Below are 18,980 nucleotides of genomic sequence, written 5' to 3'. Positions count from 1 at the left end.
GCCTGAAGGCTGATGTTTCCAGAGACTGCAGCTGTCTGTGACAGGATCCCACCTCCTTGGAGATGGATCTGGCAAGGAATCTGCCAGGGCCTACCTCCATCACAAGGGAAACTGAGGCAGAGGCTCGGAGGAAGCACTCACTGGGACTTTACGTCCCAGGCTCTGGCTAGGTCTCAGCCCCTGTGATGGCACTGTGTGTGCCCTGGGTGGATTTGTATTCCATGGGGCACTTGGAAAACAGACAGGAAGCAGATTTCCCAAGGGCTTTGTGGTGGGGAGCCTGGGATGGCAGGAAAATCTCACCAGGAAGATGGTTAAGACATAAAAGAGATGAGGGCAAGCTATACAAATACCCAAGGAAGGAGTTAGCAACATTTTCCTGCCAAGGACTAGGTTGAGAACTTTGTGCACCTCCTGGGGACCTCCACTCAGCTGGCAGAGTGCAAAACCAGCATAGGCAATGTGTCCGTGTGTAGCAGTTGTTACAATAAAACTTTATTTATACCAACAGGTAATAGGTTATAGTTAACTGATTATCCATCCACGTGAGGGAAGAGAATTTCAGCAGAAGGGACCAGCAAGGGCAAAGGCCCTGGGGGCAGTGTATCTGGTGTTTGAGGGGTAGTAAGGGGAAGAGTGGGATTGGGCGGGGTGGGGGAGTGAGAGCGATCAGAGGAAATGGAGAAATAAGTGAGGAAGAGGCAGTTTGACTTGGTCCTGCTTGGGGTGTGTCCACAGATCCAACTTGGGTTCCACTGGACACGGGCCAAGCAACTGCAGCCCTGCTTGCTGCCCTGAGCAGAGCTGACTGACCCTGTTGAAAATCTGCAGAAGCTCAGATCCTGGGAGTGGGCCGCCCCAATGTGGCACTTCCTCAGCGCATCCTCTGTCCACGTCCAACCAACCCCTCCATCTCCACTGAGCCGAGGCCAGCTGCACCGCTCCTTCAGCCTCTGGGCAGGGATCTGTGGAGCTGGGGCATGCTCCATCAAGTTCATCACCCAGAACTTCCGGCTCTCACTACTGCCTATGCCAAGGCACGGCGCCTTTGACCTGGAGGCTTGCTGTGGTCAAGCCTGGAGCATTGTTTGGTGGTCCCTTCTCCCACTCCATAGTCACGGGGCTGGGTAGACTCAGGTCATCATCTGCTGGGCTGAGCAGGGCAGGAATGGAAGGGGGTCTCTCTGCAGTGGGCAGCATGCTCTGACAGGTGCCTTCCTTCCATGGGCCAGGCTAAGCACTGGGTGCCACACAAGGGGACAATGTCAGCTGGGAGAGCTCAGGTGCAGAGGCTGGAGGTGGGGTCGAGGGGGCTCCAGCATTCATAATCACTGCCCTTTGCAGACTCCTGCACCAGGAGCTAGAGCTTGTTGGGGGCCTGGGATGGAATCAGAGAGTGGGTGAGAATGAGCAATTCTCTTGCAGACCATGCCCTTGCCCCTTTCCTCAGGGCAAGAATACATATTCAAAGTGGGGTGCTGGTGGCTCACACCTGTAATCCTAGCTACTCAGGACGCTGAGATTTGAGGATCGTAGTTTGAAGACAGCCCAGGCAAGAAAGTCTGTGAGACTTTAATCTCTAATTAACTACCCAAATGCCAGAAGTGGTGCTGTGGCTCAAGTGGTAGAGCACTAGCCTTAAGCACAAAAACGAAGGGTCAGAACCCAGGCCCCAGGAAGGTTTTTTATGTGTGTGTGTGTGTGTGTGTGTGTGTGTGTGTGTGTGTGTGTGTGGTGTCCAGAGAATTTCTTTTTGTTTTTTGTGTTTGTTTTTAAACAAGTTATGGCAAGTTTTATTAAAGAAAAATTGTGCACTCTTCACTTCTCTCCTGTTTGTTCTAGAATGCTTCTGGTGCTGTCAGAATCCCTGGGGATCAATGATAGCCAGTGTGCATACTCTGTAATGTTTCCCACATGCCGCGCCAGTTCAATATTATTGCCACTGTAGTGGCGAACATCAGTTTTGGCCAACATAGCATAGTATTCTGTTTCAGATTTCCTCAGGCTGGGCGGTCTTTTTGAGGATGACCAATTTCCCTGTGCCCTGTCTGATCATCTTCAGAGTCTGCTTGTACCCTAGCATGTACTCTCTACTTTTCATAACAAGTTGGAGTCTGGAGTGGACTGGCTCTGGAGACTTCTTCATCTTCTTGGTGACCACCATCTTCCTGCCTTAAGTGCAGGAGGCTTCCCAACCGAAAGCAGCTGACAAGATGGTTGGGTGGAGAGAAGACATTCAGAGAATTTTTAACAGTGTTATGGGCTGAGTTATGGACAGAGTTGTGATTAGAGATCAAGAAACGAGTGTTGCTGGGGCTGGGGTGTGGCTGAGCGGCACAATACTTGCTTACTACGCACGAGGCACTGGGTTTCATCCCCAGCACGGGCAAGAAGCAAACAGAAGCATTACACAGTAACGGGGATCCTCCTTACTGCCAAAGCAGGACAGGTGGTTGCTGAGGAGACTGGGACAATGCTCACTCTGGATCCCCTCCATGCTCTCAGACCCCACAGCCCCTCCTCTGTAGTCACTGTGCTATGGACACAGACTGACAGGCTCTTTCTTCCCGGTCCTCTGATTCCTAAACTGGCCCACGAGAGGCACAGTGCACGCATCAGAAGGTTTTATCTGCTCATTTGATTGTGAAGGGTTAAGTCAAAGTACATAATTTTCTGCACATGGCAATATTCCAAAGGAGGTGGATGCTGACCCTATTTCAGATCTCCTGGGAAATCCCATTTCCAGGAAGTGGGGTTCCCTGGATGATGGGGTGGGGGGATCTGCGCCACATAGCTGAGGGGCAGGATGGCACAGGGCAATGTCCAGCACTGATGATGGCCTGGCTGCCCATGGGTGGTTTAGCCACTGGCCATTGTAGCTTCCCAATAGTTCTAAGCCAACCAACCATTTTATTCCATGCTCTGCTTTGCCAATTCAGTCACCAAGCATTTATGGTGCACCTACTGTTTGTAAAAATGCAGGGAGCATGCGGATTGAACTGCCCTCACCCCACTCCCCACAGTGGCCAGCCAGCAACGCTGCCCTGAAGCCAACCTCTCCACTCCCAGAGAGCCCAACCCCCAGCCTCCGGGCCTTTGCTCAGGCCGGCTATGGTTGCCAATGTCACCGCTAATCCTTGAAACTGCGCGGCAGGCAGATCTTTGGCTCTGACCAAAGTTCAGTAGCTGCAGAGTTGCTTCTCTACCCCGTGCCTCAGTTTCCTCTTCCATCACAGAAAGTCCTGGTGAAAGCGTTGGATGTATAAGACGTTTTCTATAATGAATGTCTGGCACTGTTTAATAAATGGGTATTGCCAGCTGTGGTGGTGCATGCCCATAATCCCCACACTCAGGAAACCAAGATAGGAGGATGATGAGCTCAAAGTCAGCCTGGGCCATATCATGAGTTACTATCATACAATTTGAACTGAATTGATGTGCCCTGGCCTGCTGAGTGAGAACCTGAGGCCCTGGTTGAAGGAATAGATACTTGGATGTCACGGTCCTTGTCTGAGGCTCTATTCCTTTAATCAAAATCACAGGATAAAAAGACTGGCACAGCAATCTTTTCATCCTGTGATTTTACTCTAGATTTAGAGGTGCCACAGTGCAAAGCTGGCCTCATCCCCTGTCCCCACCCCCGCCCACCACCCAGGACAGACATCACGAGTCGATCAGAGCACTCTAAGCATCAAGCCACCCAGGGACCTCGGAATCTTTCCAGAAGGCACCTGCCAGCCATCACTAATCAAATCCGAATTGGCAGTTGGGATTAAACGGACGTTTCATTCCTGACTGGCCCCCGAGCGGGGAGGACACGCACCAGAAGGGCACTGGAGGATACGGTTGAGGTGATGGGCGTTGACGGATGGATGGGGGGATCTGGGTGGTGGCAGGACTGTGGGACCGAGCCTCATTGGTATTCTACATGGGCACAGAGCCACAACTCCCCTCTGCTTGTTACCCGGCCCCTTTCCAGGATGGCTTCACGTGGGCACCAGCACATCCAGCTGGGCAGAATGGCACATTAGGGAGACAGGCACTGGCGAGGTTCCAGTGATGTGTTATAGCTCGCCGACAAGCTCTCACTCCGCTTCGCAGCCCCGCCGGGGGCTGTGACTCAACTCCACCTTCAGGGTGAAGGAATCTGAGACTTGGCTTTTTTTGGTGGGGGGGCCTGGGTGCTGTCCCTGCGCTCTTCAGCTCAAAGTGAGCTCTCTACCACTTGAGCCACAGCACCACTTCTGGTTTTCTGGTGGTTCATTGGAGATCGGAGTCTCACGGACTTTCCTGCCCAGGCTGGCTTTGAACTGTGATCCTCAGATCTCAGCCTCCTGAGTAGCTAGGATTACAGGCACGAACCCACCGACGCCCTGCTTGAGACTCGGCCTTTTGCCCAGGTGACTAATTATCCAGGTGTCGCCGCTGGCTCAGGCTCTGGCTTCCCTCCTGGGGCAGCCTGCCGTGTCCTCACCTGGATAGTAGGGACCACAACCGTGCCCACCCCACAGGAGGAAGGAGCTCCTACGGATGAAGCTTTAGAGCACGAGCTGGCATTTAACAAGGGGTTTGCAAGCTATTTACACAGCTGACAACACGGTTGTCTTATTTATGGCCATAGCCTGCCTCCTGCATGTAGTAGGTGGTATTGAGCCATCAAGTGTTATCTGTTCCTCAGGGGAGCCCAGCATGCCTCTTAAATATATATTATATGTTATATATAGCGTATATAATATAATGTGTATTATATATCACATATTATACACACACACATACACACATATGCATACATATCAGGACCAGGGTGCTATCCCTTGGCTTTCTTTGCTCAAGGCTGGCACTCTGCCCCTTGAGCCACAGCTCCACTTCCAGCTTTGTGGTGGTTAATTGGAGATCAGAGTCACAAGGACTTTCCTTCCTGGGCTGGCTTCTAACTACAGTCCTCAGACCTCAGCCTCCTGAGTGGCTAAGGCAGTAGCCTTAGTTGCCCAGCACTGCATGTCTGTCCTTGCCAAGCGGAGGGTAGGAAACCGAGGCTCAGTGAGAGGAGGGGACCTGCACAAAGTCAAAGAGCTTGGAAAGGACGCCCAGCTCCCACCCAGGCCAGGCCTACACTGGCTCTTCCCAGCCTCTGTCTTCCCAGGGCCCTCACGCCCCACATTCCTCTTAGCACACTCCCGACTTGCCCAGTGCTTGCCCCCTCCCCTGCCAACACTTACAGATCCAGGCCAACAGCAGTAGAACACATGGTCTTGTCAAGTATCTGTGGCTGTTAGCCAGGCCCCACAGGTGATAGAGTAAAACACAATAATACATTAGATTCTCTGGCCACACTATAGTCAATCTAGACATCATTAACAGGCTGACAGTCTACAACACTCAAAAACAAGGACACTCTTTTAAATCTCTTGAGGGAAATTGCTAACACATACTGAGCCAAATGCAAACACAAGCACCACAGCACAGCACGGGAGATGCAGCCAAAGCAGGGCTGGGAGGAAGTGTCATAGTCCTTTCACATCTGTGTTTTATGCTTGCGTAGGAAGGACTGCGGGGGGGGGGGAGTCCTGGCCTGATGGACGTGGGGCTCTTGGGGGGAGAGGCGCGGTGATGTGGACTGGGGGCAGAGCATGTCACTGAACCGAAGGACGTGTCCATCCTGCGTATCTTGGCATAATAGAAACTCAAAAGGGGCAAAACAAGGAAAAAACCCACATGGGTGTATTATCAAAGATGCAGAAAAGTCACTGGACAAAATTCCACCCCCCACTCATGAGAAAGAGTAGATAATCGGGAACCAAGGGAACCTCACAAACCTCCCACCAAGAGCATCCAGGTCATGGAAGACTCGGCATGCCAATTCCACACCAAATTCCAAAAGTCATGTGGCCCACAGAGACCAGCTGAGTCTCCAGCCCTTGGTCTCTCCATCTCTGAACCCTGCTCATAGTATCAGAAGAGCAAGAGAGGGGAGCATTCAAACCTCAGGCTATGATGTTGGACCTGCCTTAATTTATGTTAATGAGAAATTCAATCCTTCACCAAGCTTGGGACGCATAAGATCACACTGACTTAGGACACACTCCTGTGTCCTCCCCCCTCCCGTCCCCTCCTCTCCCCCCGCCAAATCTCGTGTGTGCAACACTGAAGCCGAGAACCACAGTGCCATCCGGCAAGAAACAGGCCCAGGGAGGGTGAGTGAGGTCCTAAGAACACACAGCCAGGTGTGGACAGAATTGAGAGGTCTCATCCTCAAAGCTGAGGTTAGGATGATGTGACAACTCCACTGCAATTTGCCAGTGCCGGGAGCGGCAGTGGGGACCTGAGGCTGGCCGGAGGGGTTCGCTTCTCTGCTCCGCTCTGTGTCCTGCCTGGCTGTGATTGACAGCAGGCCGCGGGGCGGGCTCTGTAGCGCTGGGGACGTTATGTAAACATCATGTGATGTCTGTGCGCTGTGTGCTGCCGGTGCCTTGGTCTGCTGGGGCCGGGACTGCAGGTATGTGCTGTGGCACTGCGCTTGCATCTCGCGATGTCACGGTGGAGGCCTGCATCCCGCGGTCAGCGTCCGGTTCCCACTCTGCCATTGGCTGGCCCTGGGACTGGGGGTAAGCTTCCTGGGCGGTTGGTGCCTGGGCTTCCTCCTCCATGCAGGGCAGTGATCGTGGCATGACTGGGGCTGGCAAATGACTGGAACGCCTGTTCTGTGCTGCGATCAAGGCGGGCCTGAGGCCACTGCGATCAGGTGTCAGGAGTCAGAGATTCCCCGATGACGCCACTCAGCCCCCCAGCCCAGCCTAGGGGCCCCCACTACCCTGAGCCTGGGGCAGGAGTGGGTGATAGGCCTAGAGCACCAGAGATATCAGGACACGGGGGACAGGCACCGGTGTCTTCCACCCAGGCCTGCTCTGTGACACGGCCATTCTAGTCCCTGGGGACACAGAGGCGGCCCGCAGCCACGTTTGTTGCCCTTGTGGGGCTCAGCCAGGGTGCAGCCGGGGGACAAATGAGAAAACAAGACAGCGAGCAGCTGTTGTCAGGCCCCCAGAGAGAAACGGGTCAATAGGATGGGTGAAGAGTTTAACTCATGAGCCACTTAGTGAGAAGCTGCTCTGCGACCAGCTCCTGTTTGGGGGTCAGATGGCAAAGGGCCTTCTGTGTGCAGCCGAGAAGGTCAGACTTCATTCTGACTCTCTGAGCCTAGGGAGACGGTGTCATGGTGAATTCTGGAGTTGGCAGGAGGTTTCTCAGAAGGGAGAGTATTGGTGCTGGTCCTTGAAGACTGAGGTGTGGCCAAGTTTGGATGAGTGGAGTTCAAGGCTCAGAAGTTTGAGGCTTGTCTCTGAGTGTGCCAGCCACGTGCAAGGAGGGACATAACCCCACCCCTGCAAGGCCAGGCCAGGAACAAGAGGAGGGGCAATGGGAGGCGCCTGGGGAGAGAGCAGCAAGAGCCATCTCAAGCGATCCACGGAGAAACCTGGGAGTCTCCTGACGAGAGAGGTGGCCCTGGAGGCCTGACCGGACCCCCCGAGCAGGGCCTGGTCAGCGCAGGACCTCAGCTATTTCCCAGCACCGACTCCCCAGATCGACGCCTCTCCCATTCCCGAGTCACTGCTGACACAGATGCGAGACCTGAGCCCATAGCTTGAGCGGAAAATCTGATCCCCGAGGTAAGTGCGCAGCATCTGGCACTCAGTAGGTGCTCAGGAAAACAAATGTGCTGTGGTGGGGCTAGCTGAGGCTTTGCACACCAGCAGTCCTGGCTTCAAGTTCAAGGTCTGCCAAGTATTAGCTTGGAGGCCCTGGGGATTGGCTCAGCTTCCCTTGGCTTGCCTGTAAGTGGCAGCCACCAGGCCACCCTCTTGGGCCCTCCTGGCTTGGAGAGCCGCTGCAGGAGATGCGGCTCAGGTGCACAGTGGGTGGCCCCTGCCATGCTCAGCTCCTTACAGTCCATTTTTCCCTTCCTGCTCCTCGCTTCCTTCTCCCTTGCGTCGTCTCTGTGGAATTGCTATGGAAAGCATTTTCCCCCCTCTGTACTGCGGCATCCTCAGCCTGGGAAGACACTGGCTGAACTGGACATGGAGCCCCACTGGCAGGGAAGGTCATCACTGGCTGAGAAGCCAGGAGAGAGCCTGACAAGAAGGTGACACCAGGCTGGGCTGGGAAGGCTCTGGCTGAGATCCGAGGAGAGTGGCTGGAAAATGTCTTGACATCTGGGAAGAGAGAAGGTGTACAGTGAGCGAGGCGGGTGCCGCGGGCCAGGGCAAGGACGGACCGGGGACTTTGGAAGCCACGCTCTCCACCGAAGGCAGGACAGGCAGGCAGCCTGAGGGCTGTGGGTGCCAGATGCACGGTGCCACCTGGCAGGCAGCAGTGGCCAGAGCCTAACCAGGTGACCGCGGAGCCCCAGGGAGTCGGTCCCTCAGCGGAGATCGTGTGCCTGCCTTGCCAGGCAGGTTGGACTGGAAAGGGCTAGAGAAACACATAACCCCTGGCTCTGCCCCAGCAGACAGAGCCACCTGTCCAAAGCCAGCATGCCAGCATGCTCCAGTCCCTGAGCCTGCCCCCGGGGTGGGGAAGGGTCTGATTGCAGCTCCTCCACCTGGGCCAGCCATCTCTACAGGAAGTAGGTAGAGACAGGTGACAGTGGGCAGGCCCCTCATTTGTATGGCAGGTTGCTGGTAGCTAGTGGAAGGAGAGGGCTCCTCGCTGCCCCTGCCAGTGTCCAGAGGAGGCTGGACATCGAGGCTGTGGCCCAAAGGTGAAGGCTGAGCTGAGCCCTGGTGGCTCACATCTGTAATCCAATGCCAAGATCTGAGGATTATAGCTGGAAGCCAAAAGTCCACGAGACACTGGGGGTGTGGCTCAAGTGGTAGATGCCAGTCTTGAGGCAAAAAGCCAAGTGAGAGTGCAAGGCCCTGAGTTCAAGCCCCAGTGGCAGCATGCACTCATGCATGCGTGTGCACGTGTGCACACCAACACACACACCCCAAACGAGGGCTTGCGTACAGACCACAGCCCTTTGGCTGACCAGGGGGCCAGGAGGCAAAGGCAGCAGGAGAAAGGGGAAAGGAGAGGAGGAGGAGAGGAAGAGGCATGCCTGCTGAGCAGGCGGGCACAGAGGCCTTGCCCATTAACATTTCCCGGGCAGCCTTCCTCACCATCCATCCATCCTCATTGTGGGCCTTACCTTCCCTCTGGCGGGCTGGTGGGCCGGGCCAGCGTGGCCTGAACTCGCTTGCTCTAAGTGGTGCCCTGCTTGCAGCCCTGCCGGCGTTGGCACGGTGACAGTAGCCAAGTGTGCAAACTTGTGCCATTGTCCCCAGGCCAGGGGGAGCCATGGAGACTGGCTAATATGACACAGGAAAATGTTTGCTGATGGCAATTCTATGGGCTTTGTCCACCTCTTTCTCCATCATGACGACTCGATTTAAGTCCCTAACTGTTTGACTACAAATGCTAAGGGACCGTGCAACGCCAACCTTTTGTCCCCCAGCACTGAATGGGCAATTCAGGCTTTGTGCAGCTCAATTGAGGAAGCAAACATAAAGACAAGATTCCTGAGCGCTCCGGCTCCCTTCCCAGGGATATTCCAGCATCCTGTTAGCCGGCCCTTCCTTTCTCCACGTCAGTCAGTACCCCATCAGGCCTGGGCCTCGCGGGTCCTCCAGCGCCCCGGCCCTGGGGGAATCCTAGAGCGAGCATGGTGCAGAGAGAGACAAAGACAGAGACAGACAGAGAGCCACTCAACACTCAAGGACAGCAGGGAAAACAGCCCGCCCTGCCTTACCCCGTCCGATTGTCTGTCTGCACTGGACCATGGCAGCTGTCGGCCTGGACTCTTGGGGGGGGGGAGGGAGAGGAGGAGTTGTGCAAGCCCTTCTCCCCTGCGCCCGTCCCTGGACCTTTTAAACACTCACACACGCATGCATACACGCGTACACGCCACCCCCTTGAGGAGCAGGGAAGGGAGGTCGAGGGGAGGAGGGGTGTTGGAGGCCCAGGAGAGCCTGGTTTGAAGGCCAGAAATTTACCGGGAAATGATTGCATTTGGAGCTGTCTTTTTTGTGATGGTCCCCATGGTGACAATTTGTGACGGCAAAGAATGTGGGAACGGGGCGCCGCCGGCGGGTTGGGATGCTTTGTATCTGGAGAGGCGCTCCTGATTGGCCTGAGGGCCCCCCAGCTCTGGGCTTGTCCTCCATTCAGTCCACTCAAGGGCTGCACAACTGCTCCTGGACACGGAGCGCGCGCGCGGCGCCACCGGGCCGGCCCAGGTCTGCGGGGGAAACCTGTCGGGCCACGTTGGTGGGGCCCCCCCGGCCACACCTTCGGTCAGTGTGGAGGCCCGACCCCAGGTGTGGGGGGCAGGGGGAAGCGGGCCGGCCAGGGGCCTGGGGGAGGGGCGCGGGGCTGCGGGTGGGGGCCCCCCGGAGGCATGAAATCGCTGCAGCTGCTCCTCCTGGGGAGGCCCCGCTGCCCACAGCCTGAGATCAGTCTGCAGGGCAGGTCTCGATTAAGTGCTAGACAGGGGTCCTGCCTGGTCCTGCCTGAGAGCCGGGGGTGGAGCGTGGGGACTCGAGGGGGCGGGCTGCTGGGAGGGGCGGCTACCCCCAGGAGGAAGGGGGCTTGGCCTTTAAAGTGAAGCAGTTGTGTCAGCTCAGAGAAGAAGAAGAAAAAAAAAACCAAAACCAAATAACATTGCTGGCAAGTTGGCAGGGTAGTGTGCGGGAGGTGTGGCAGCCTAGGAGTCTAGCCCAACGATGCCATGTAGAGCTGGACCACCTCGGGCAAGTTGCTTGACATCTCTGAGCAAGAAGAGGGTCACAGATCCCAGAAGGCTGTTAGGAATTGTCCCATCTCTCAGGTGCACAGGATGTGTGTCAAGGCTTAACAGATGCTCCCTGCTCAGGGCTCTGTGGAAGGCTGAGGTGTATGTGTGTGTGGGGGGGGGGTAGGCACCTCCATTTGCATCCAATGGCCTGTTGTGTCCCCCAGGTCAGCTCTGCGCCCTCCTTGGAGCTCCCAGCCCCCAGCAGAGCCCGCCCTCTTCATGGAAAGGCCCGCGCCGTGGCCCCCTGGTGATGGCGGCCGACAGTGACGTGAAGATGTTACTGAACTTCGTGAACCTGGCGTCCAGCGACATCAAGGCCGCTCTGGACAAGTCGGCGCCGTGCCGCCGCTCCGTGGACCACCGCAAGTACCTGCAGAAGCAGCTCAAGCGCTTCTCCCAGAAGTACTCCCGGCTCCCCAGGGGCCTTCCCGGCCGGGGGGCTGAGCCCCACCTGAAAAGGGGGCCCGAGGACCGGCCCAGAAGGCTGCCCCTCCACCTGGGCCCTGACTGCAGCCCCAGCGGGAGTGGGGGCTACAAGGAGAAGGCTCTGGGGCACCCCTTCCGGCAGGAATGCCTCCCCACGGAGCTCGCCCTCCACGGGCAGAGTCCAGAAGCCGCCAAGCCTGGCCAGGTGCCCATGAGGAAAAGACAGCTGCCCGCGTCCTTCTGGGAAGAGCCCAGGCCCACCCACAGCTATGCTGTGGGGCTCGAGGGGGGCCTGGGCTCCAGGGAGGGACCTCCCTATGAGAATAAGAAAACTTGCCATGGCCTGGAGCCCCTGGGGCTCGAGTCTACCCCGGTGCCCATGTCCCCAAGGGTACCGGCTGACAAGAACCCGCTGGGGATGCCCGGGATGTCCCTGGGGGGCCGAATGGATGCCTGGGGCTGCTGCCCCTTCCAGTACCATGGACAGCCCATCTTCCCTGGCCCTCCGGGGACCCTGCCTCAGAGCCCAGTGCCCAGCCTGGGCCTGTGGAGGAAAAGCCCGGCTTCTCCCGGAGAGCTGGTCCACTTCTGCAAGGACGTGGATGGCCCAGGGCAGAAGGTGTACAGACCCGTGGTCCTGAAGCCCATCCCCACCAAGCCGGCCATGCCCCCTCCCATCTTCAATGTCTTCGGCTACCTCTAGCTGGGCAGGGACAGGCTCACTCCCTGCTCCGTCCTTGCAGGATGGGGTGGGGGGTGGGGGGCGGCCTGGTGAGCTCTCCTTGTGAGGAAGGGGCTGGGCCGTGGCATGGCCTCCTGGGCATCCCCAGCCCCTCCCCCTTTCCCTCTGGGGGTGAGAGGGCAGCACCAGCCATCAGGTGGCCCCCCCCAGGCACCCCGGGAGCTGCAGGGCCCGGCACGGCTGGCCCGTCCCCACGCAGGCCCGGGGCTAACAGCACCCCCAGGTGTACGCATGCGCACACCACGGGCTGTGGGACCCAGCCACCCCGCAGCCACCCCAGTTACCAGTTACCGGTTGCCAGTTGCAACCCCGTTCAGCCGCCACCACTGTGTGAGCCCAGCCCAGATGTTTGTTTTGTTCTTTGTAAATATTGAAAAGGTTCCAGAATAAAGACATTTCTTTTGCAGTTTCCACAGCTTGGGTGTCATGAAGTTGAATGGTTTACCTCAACACGGAGGTACTGGCTCTGGGGGAGCAGGTGTGGCTCAGAGCCGCTCAGACTTGTAGGGACAGGCTCTATTCAGAGGATGGAGGTGGAGAGCACTGGAGAGGGGCCAAGGAAGCGTCCTGGGGGGGACCCTCAGATCAGAAGACCTGGACACTGGAGGCTCCATGCTGCTTTGTGCCCAGAGGTGAAGCTACCTGCTTTTGCAGTTCTGCTTTGTGCAGAACTGCTTTCTGCCTGTGCCAAGTGGCCCAACCCTGCCCAGCCCTGCCCAGGGCGAACAACAGGCCAAATAGGATGGCAGTCCCTTGTGGACCGAACAGGTGATTCACAAGCACCCCATTTAAATCTGTTGGTTCCGTGACCCCCAAGCGAAAGCAGTTGATAGTTCCAGTTCAGATTCCCAGGTTTGTCTGCTGAGAGCTCTCACTTGCTGGCATGTTCCGGTCGCCTGTCCCCAGATTGAGGGGCACTGGTGGCAGGGAGTGGGTCCTCAGACTAGCAAAGTCACGGGGGACTGGGGGGGTTCCACCTGCCCGCTCGCCCAGAGATGCTCTGCCATAGCACACGGAGGCCCATCCCAGCAGCCAGCCCTGGCTGGTGATGCGGACTGAGCTAACCTCCCAGAGCCTCTGCCTCCTTGTCGGTAGCAGGACTGGAAAGGTACATTACCTCGCCGCATCCAGGCTTTCTTTCTGTCTCTCTCCTTCGTGACCTGAGTCCTTTCTAGCGAACCCAGGCTGCACAGGGCCCTTCCTCCCCTGCCTGGTTTCATCCCACGATCCATGGAGCAGGAAGTCCACTAGACAGGCAGCTCACCACAGGGGGAAGCAGGCAGGGTACCAAGGCTCAGAAGACTTGAGAGCCGGATGCTGGGCTAACAGGCAGGGTCACTGTGAGTGATTATCCGGCCTGTGAGATTGGGCACGGCCTCAGTGTGGGCCCTCAGCTGCAGACAGCCTGGGCTTGGAGAACAGTGAGGGGTGAGAGAAGGCGTCATGCAAGCCCACAATCTGTAGTGCTGGCCTTCTGTTTCCATTCCTCCACTGTGCAGCAGGGAGTTGAAAGCTCACACCCCAGCCCTGCTGCCTATCAGCTATGTGATCTTGGGCAAGTTACTTAACTGCTCTGAGCTCAGATTTCCTCATCCAAATAGCAGTTGTGATTGTTCAGAGACCTGCTGCATGGTTTGCTGAGGTGGGTGTGGGGACATCACCCTATCCAAATGCTCAGCAACTAGAGCAGCCAGAAGTCACCCCTCAAAATTACTGGGTGACATCTGCAGACCCTGCTGTGCTGAGTCTAAGAATGGTTCGTGTGTGCATACGCACACATACGCACAAGCGCACGCACGTGCACACACACACACACTTATACTGGGGCTTGAACTTAGGACCCCAGTTTTTTTACTCAAGGTTGGTGCTCTTCCATTTGGGCCAGACCTCTACTTCTGGCTTTTTGCTGGTTAACTGGATACAAATCTCTTGAATTCTTTGTCCTGGCTGGCTTTGAACCAAGATCCTTCTCAGATCTCAGCCTCCCGAACAGCTAGAATTATAGGCATGAGCCACCAGACTGTACTAGCTATGGCTTGGACCTTCCAACCAGCCACACAGCCTATGGAAGGAGTGAGCTTCCAAGGCATGCTGCAGGGGCCTCAGCTGGGCACCTGCAGATCTCAGCAAAAGCCTGGAGGCTTCACTGCAATGCACAAGTGTGTACTAAGCCGTGACAGCAGCCCCAGGCACTGTGACCTCCTGCATGGACAGGTGCCAGAACACATCTGGGGAGACTGGCTGTTGATGACAATGATTTTTAAAGCGCCAGCAGCAGACACACCCCATCTAAACAGCCAGCTGTGTTGGTTCAAAGTAAAACCTAGAGCCAGCCTGGAGACCCCACCTATCAGTGTCCAGTTCTCACTGCTGGGGCGCACTACAGCTTGTGAAATGCCATGGTGGCCATACTTTCAGGATGGTCGGTGTTTTGTGATGCTGGGTGACAACCCAGACGCTGGAAGCCCTCCTGCAGAAGGTGACAGCAGCAAGTCCTTGACAGGTGTGATAGGACGTGAAACACGGTACTCTGAGTGCCCAACCAATTAGCACTGACACCAGAGCAGGGCACGACCAATCAGCACTGACACACAGGAGGGCTTGGCCAATCAGCTGTGACTGTGGGGGAGAACAGACAGGACCTGAGAAGAGCAAGGCTTTCAAGTGGGGCTGGGAGAGTCTGGTGACAAGGACTTGGCTGGGCAGAGCATCTGTGTGTAACATTTATTTGAACTCAGTGAAAAGCCCCCTGGGCCACACCTGGGTCCTTTCTCCCAGTGCTGGGCCCCACCTTTGAGGGCAAAGTCCAGAGTCCAGTGGAGGGGTTCACAAGGACGAGAGGGGCATGAGGTCATCCCGGACAGTAAACTCATCTCCACAAGTCTTCCAGACACAGTCCAAGTGGAGCTGGGCCTCACTGAGCCTGCCCTGCCCAGACCACCTCAGGCTCTGCCCTGGCCTCCCAGTGGAGGTCTCTGCCCTTCTCACTGGCAGAGAAGGCCTCATCTACACAACAGTTTGAAACAAATGATTCTTCTCCTACTGACACACTGTGCTCCTCGCTCTGGGCAAAGCTCTGCCACAGCCCAGCAAGGTCACTGCCGCTGCCCTGACAGAGGGGGCGGCCTGCAGCCTCATCTGCCCCTGCGTGCCCTGGACACAGGATACCACTCTCCTGAGACATCAAGGAAGCAGGGCCATTCCTTCTCCCTGAGGCCCATTACTGGGTGTTCTCATATTTCAGGTATCTAATCAGCCTGCCCGGGAGAGGCAGCGTATCTAGGAGCTTTATACGATATTTCCCAATGGCCTTTCGAACCCGCAGCCGACAAAGGTGAGCCAGAGGTCTTGGAGGTTCTGGAATAAAAAAGAAAGTGATGCTGACTGTTGTTTGCATCTACACAGGGTGTGGCTTAAGGGAGGTACCCATTTGGCGTGGCTGGACATGAGTGGGGTGCCTGCTATGGTAACCCCAGTCTGTGTAGTGAGGAAACTGACGAAGGGCCCTCCCTCCCTCTGGTGAAGGAAGCGAGGCTCAGGGCCTTACCTGAGATGTTCTGGGTCAGCCTAATGCAGCCTCTTTACACCCAACCTGCATCCCAAACAGAGTTTGACCTCTTGGGTGTACTGTGCATGGATTTTGGCTCTGGACTTCTGCTGGTACAAGAGGCTGGGGGAGAGGGCAGTACCAGGCAGCTCCCCTCAAGTCCCAGCGTCCCTCTCAGCTGTGTTCCAGACCCCCCTGGACGGCCTCGCACAGTGGGGTCCATTGAGGAGGAGATGGGAGGCAGGAGCAGGCACCAGGCACCAGGGAATGGGTAATTTACTTGGAGGCCAAGTGAGGGGTGTGGAGGAGGGCAGAGGAGCTGGTGGCTGGAGCATGCCTAGCCAGGCACCCATGCCTCATCCTCTGGATTCAGAACCACACCCTCTGGGAGGGTGTGGAGGGATGCAGGGGGAAGTAGAGGCTACTAGGGGACCAGGACATGGAGGCTGGGCTACCTGCCAACTCTAGGGTCTTCTCTCTACCTTCTTCCCCAAATAATATAAACATCAGAGCACCAAACGCAAAAGCAGTTGAAGAGTATTATAGGTGGGATGTGGGGGTTAAATGAGCAATGTAGATGTTGGTTCAGAACTGTGTGTTCTGCTTGTCCGTTAGCATTTGCAATACAGTCAGGGTTTGATTGTGTGCGATGACCCTGCTCTGGGGAAGAGAAGAGCTAAGACAGAGCCTGAGACCCACATCTAGGTATGGACTACTCCACCCTCTAGTGGCCAGGGATAGTAATGACCGAAGCCCATTCAACAGGTAAGCTTCATTGTGCATCACTGAACCAGAATGAGCAGCAGGTCACTTTCCCAATAAAAGCCCAGGGCACTGCAGCACCCTGCCTAGATGAGTTTGGTGCTTAGCAGGGACACTGGCATTCGAGACCCTGGCATTAAGGATCCCAGTTGGCACAGCTGCCCCCTGTACAGAGCACACATCAGCTTCCTGTGCCTGGCGCCACCACCTGCACACACCAGAGGCTGGCAGAACTAGCAGGCGACTGGACCAAAAGTCTGTCCAGCCTCCTTTATCCAAGTGGGAATGGCCTTGCCCAAGGCCATCCGTGTGAGCCTGGCAAGGTGAGCTCACAGCTGTGGGGCCCTACACCAAGGCTGCTCCACTGTCTGAGGAGCAGAGGCACTGGACCACCTGGGGGCCATGGAAAGGGCTCGTAGTGCTGCCAAACCAAAAGCCCTTTGGACAAGATGTCTGGGTGTTTTGTGAGTTCTCTCTGGGGATGCCCTGCCCTTCCCCTCTTCCCCCCCTCCCATACTGCCTCTCAGGGGGCCCAAGGTGCGGGAAACAGATTCCATAGCCCCCTGGGAGCAGAACTGTTTCACACAGCGTGGGAAGATGTCCAAACCATGGTGGGGCTAGCATGACTCGTATCTGTAACTTGGAATCCCAGCTGTGTGGCAATGACCCATATGACGTGCCATTTATCATCCAAGGAGGCGCCCACATGCTGCAAGGGACCCCCAGACAGCAGGAGTCTGGCAAGGCCCAATGCAGAAGCTCTCACGTGCCCGGGGCTTTAGCTCTGTGTCGGGTGGGGGGAGCTGCCAGTGGCAGCAGCCACGGCCTACCTGCCTTCTCCTTGATGACAGCCCAGTCCTCGAAGCTGTCGATGTGCTCCTTGAGCCGGGAGCACAGCTGCACGTTGCCCACGTAGTCCAGGAGGACGTCGATGATGGGCCCTGCCCAGCGGCTCACCTCCGGGGCCGAGAGGAACTCGCAGAACTGAAAGGGTGGACCGCGTTAGTTCTACAGGTGAGGCTAGGGAAGCAGGAAGATACTGAAAACCAACGCCAGCACACTTAGCTAGGTCCACATCCATAAACACATGCCCTCCACACCTAGGCCTCTCTGCCCAAAGCACACACGGGCCACTTGGCCTGATCATAAAATGGGTGTAAAACATCCACTTCAAGAGGACTTTGAGAAATGAGCATTCAGAGCCAGGCCACTAGTGGCTCATGCCTGTAATCCTAACTACTCAGGAAGCTGAGATCCATAAGGACCATGGTTTGGAGCCAGCCCAGGCCTAAAAACCTGTGAGATGCCATCTCCAAATAACTAGCAAAAATCTGGGATAGAGGTATGGTTCAAGTGGGAGAATGTCAGCCACGAGCAAGCAAGCTGAACAAGTTTGAGGCTTTGAGTTCAAAACCTGGTTTCTGGTAATAGGAACCCAAACTTCTTTGCACACAGGTAGACTATAAATGCTGATCATTAATTGACAGTAAAAGTAGTCTTTTTTTTTTTAGCTGACTTTTCAAGCTCTTGTACAGCTTTTGTGCTCAAGGCTGGCATGCTACTTGAATCATACCTCCTCTTCAGGCTTTTTGCAGGTTAACTGAGATAGAGTCTCATGGACTTTTCACCCAGGCTGGCTTTGACCTGAGTTCCTCAGATTTCAGCCTCCTCAGTGGCGGGGGTTACAGGTGTAAAGTGATGACTTCTAGAGCCACACGCCGTGGGCGGGTCCGGGCTCTGGGTCACTGGCTTCCCGCCCCTCCTGGAACCTCAGGCCTGCTTTAGCTGCTGTCTTAACCTTGCAGGTGGCGGTTTGTCAGGGGTGAGGAGCCCCTCCGCTCTGCAGGGCTCCCACCAATCCCTTGCTCGACGGTTGGTTCTTTAAATGTCCCCAAAGCGGGATTGTAATCGGTTTGGACGAACCAGGAAGTTCTGCCACCTCTGAAAGCGCCAACTGACAAGTTCCTTCGCTTCGGGATCTGGGCTGGAGTCAGCGGAATGGGTGCTGAAGCCAGTGGTCGGCGTGGCCTGGCCCGGGGCGCTGCCCCCGGGGCCCCTGAGCCCCCTCGCCCTGGCCCGGGCCCCGCAGCCCCCTCGCCTAGCCCCGGCCCCCGGCCCCCTCGCCTCGCCCCATCCCCAGCCCCGGCCCCCTCTCTTCGCCCGGCCCGGGCCCGGCCCCGCCCGCCGCCCCGCACACCTGCACCGCGCCGGGCGCCTTGTCCTCGGCCGGCGCGTCGTGGAAGCGGCCCGCGCGCGGCGGGGCGGGCGGGTGCGGGCCGTTGCCGTAGCGGCAGGAGAAGCAGGCCTCGCCGTCGCAGCCCAGGTCCATGAGGAACTTGAGCAGCGACAGGCACTTCATGGCGAACATGATGGTGGCGGGGAAGGCGGTGGGGTGCGTGGCGACGTAGGCGTCGATGTCGGCGCCGTGGTCCAGCAGCAGCCGCATGGTGCGCAGGCAGCCGTGGCGGATGGCCACGAGCAGCGGGCTGATGACGTCGCGGTTGGGGTCGGCGCCCGCGCCCAGCAGCAGCTCGGTGGCGCGCACGTTGTTGTTGACCACGGCGAAGTAGAGCGCCGAGCTGCGCCGGTCCTCGTACAGGCGCGCGCGCTCGGGCGCCAGCGGCGCGTTCACGTCGAAGCGCGCGCCCAGCAGCGCCTCCAGCACCGCGTCG

At 57.0% G+C, this 18,980-nt stretch overlaps 2 protein-coding genes and 1 pseudogene across 2 annotated transcripts in view; 1 reads left to right on the top strand and 2 right to left on the bottom strand.

The window, feature by feature from the left end:
• Positions 1-1,818: 1,818 nt before the first annotated feature.
• LOC105984688 lies at positions 1,819-2,164 on the bottom strand (annotated as a pseudogene).
• Positions 2,165-11,036: 8,872 nt separating this feature from the next.
• Fam181a (family with sequence similarity 181, member A) lies at positions 11,037-11,960 on the top strand. Its single transcript, XM_013014994.1, has one exon. It carries the CDS (start codon positions 11,082-11,084, stop codon positions 11,958-11,960), a length of 879 nt encoding a protein of 292 aa, XP_012870448.1. The 5' UTR covers positions 11,037-11,081.
• A 2,748-nt stretch (positions 11,961-14,708) lies between these two features.
• The window catches only part of Asb2 (ankyrin repeat and SOCS box containing 2), a 26,434-nt gene continuing 22,162 nt past the window's right edge, over positions 14,709-18,980 (bottom strand). The window contains exons 8-10 of the mRNA XM_013013260.1: positions 18,506-18,964; positions 17,139-17,292; positions 14,709-15,356 (exon numbers count right to left, since the gene is read on the bottom strand). Coding sequence (XP_012868714.1) covers positions 15,220-15,356; positions 17,139-17,292; positions 18,506-18,964 — 750 coding nt within the window. The 3' untranslated portion in view covers positions 14,709-15,219. The remainder of the gene's footprint in view (positions 15,357-17,138; positions 17,293-18,505; positions 18,965-18,980) is intronic.

This window comes from Dipodomys ordii, unplaced genomic scaffold (genome assembly GCF_000151885.1).
Source record: "Dipodomys ordii isolate 6190 unplaced genomic scaffold, Dord_2.0 Scaffold2, whole genome shotgun sequence".
In the NCBI taxonomy this organism is placed as follows: domain Eukaryota; kingdom Metazoa; phylum Chordata; class Mammalia; order Rodentia; family Heteromyidae; genus Dipodomys; species Dipodomys ordii.
This window is presented reverse-complemented; position numbering and strand designations above follow the sequence as displayed.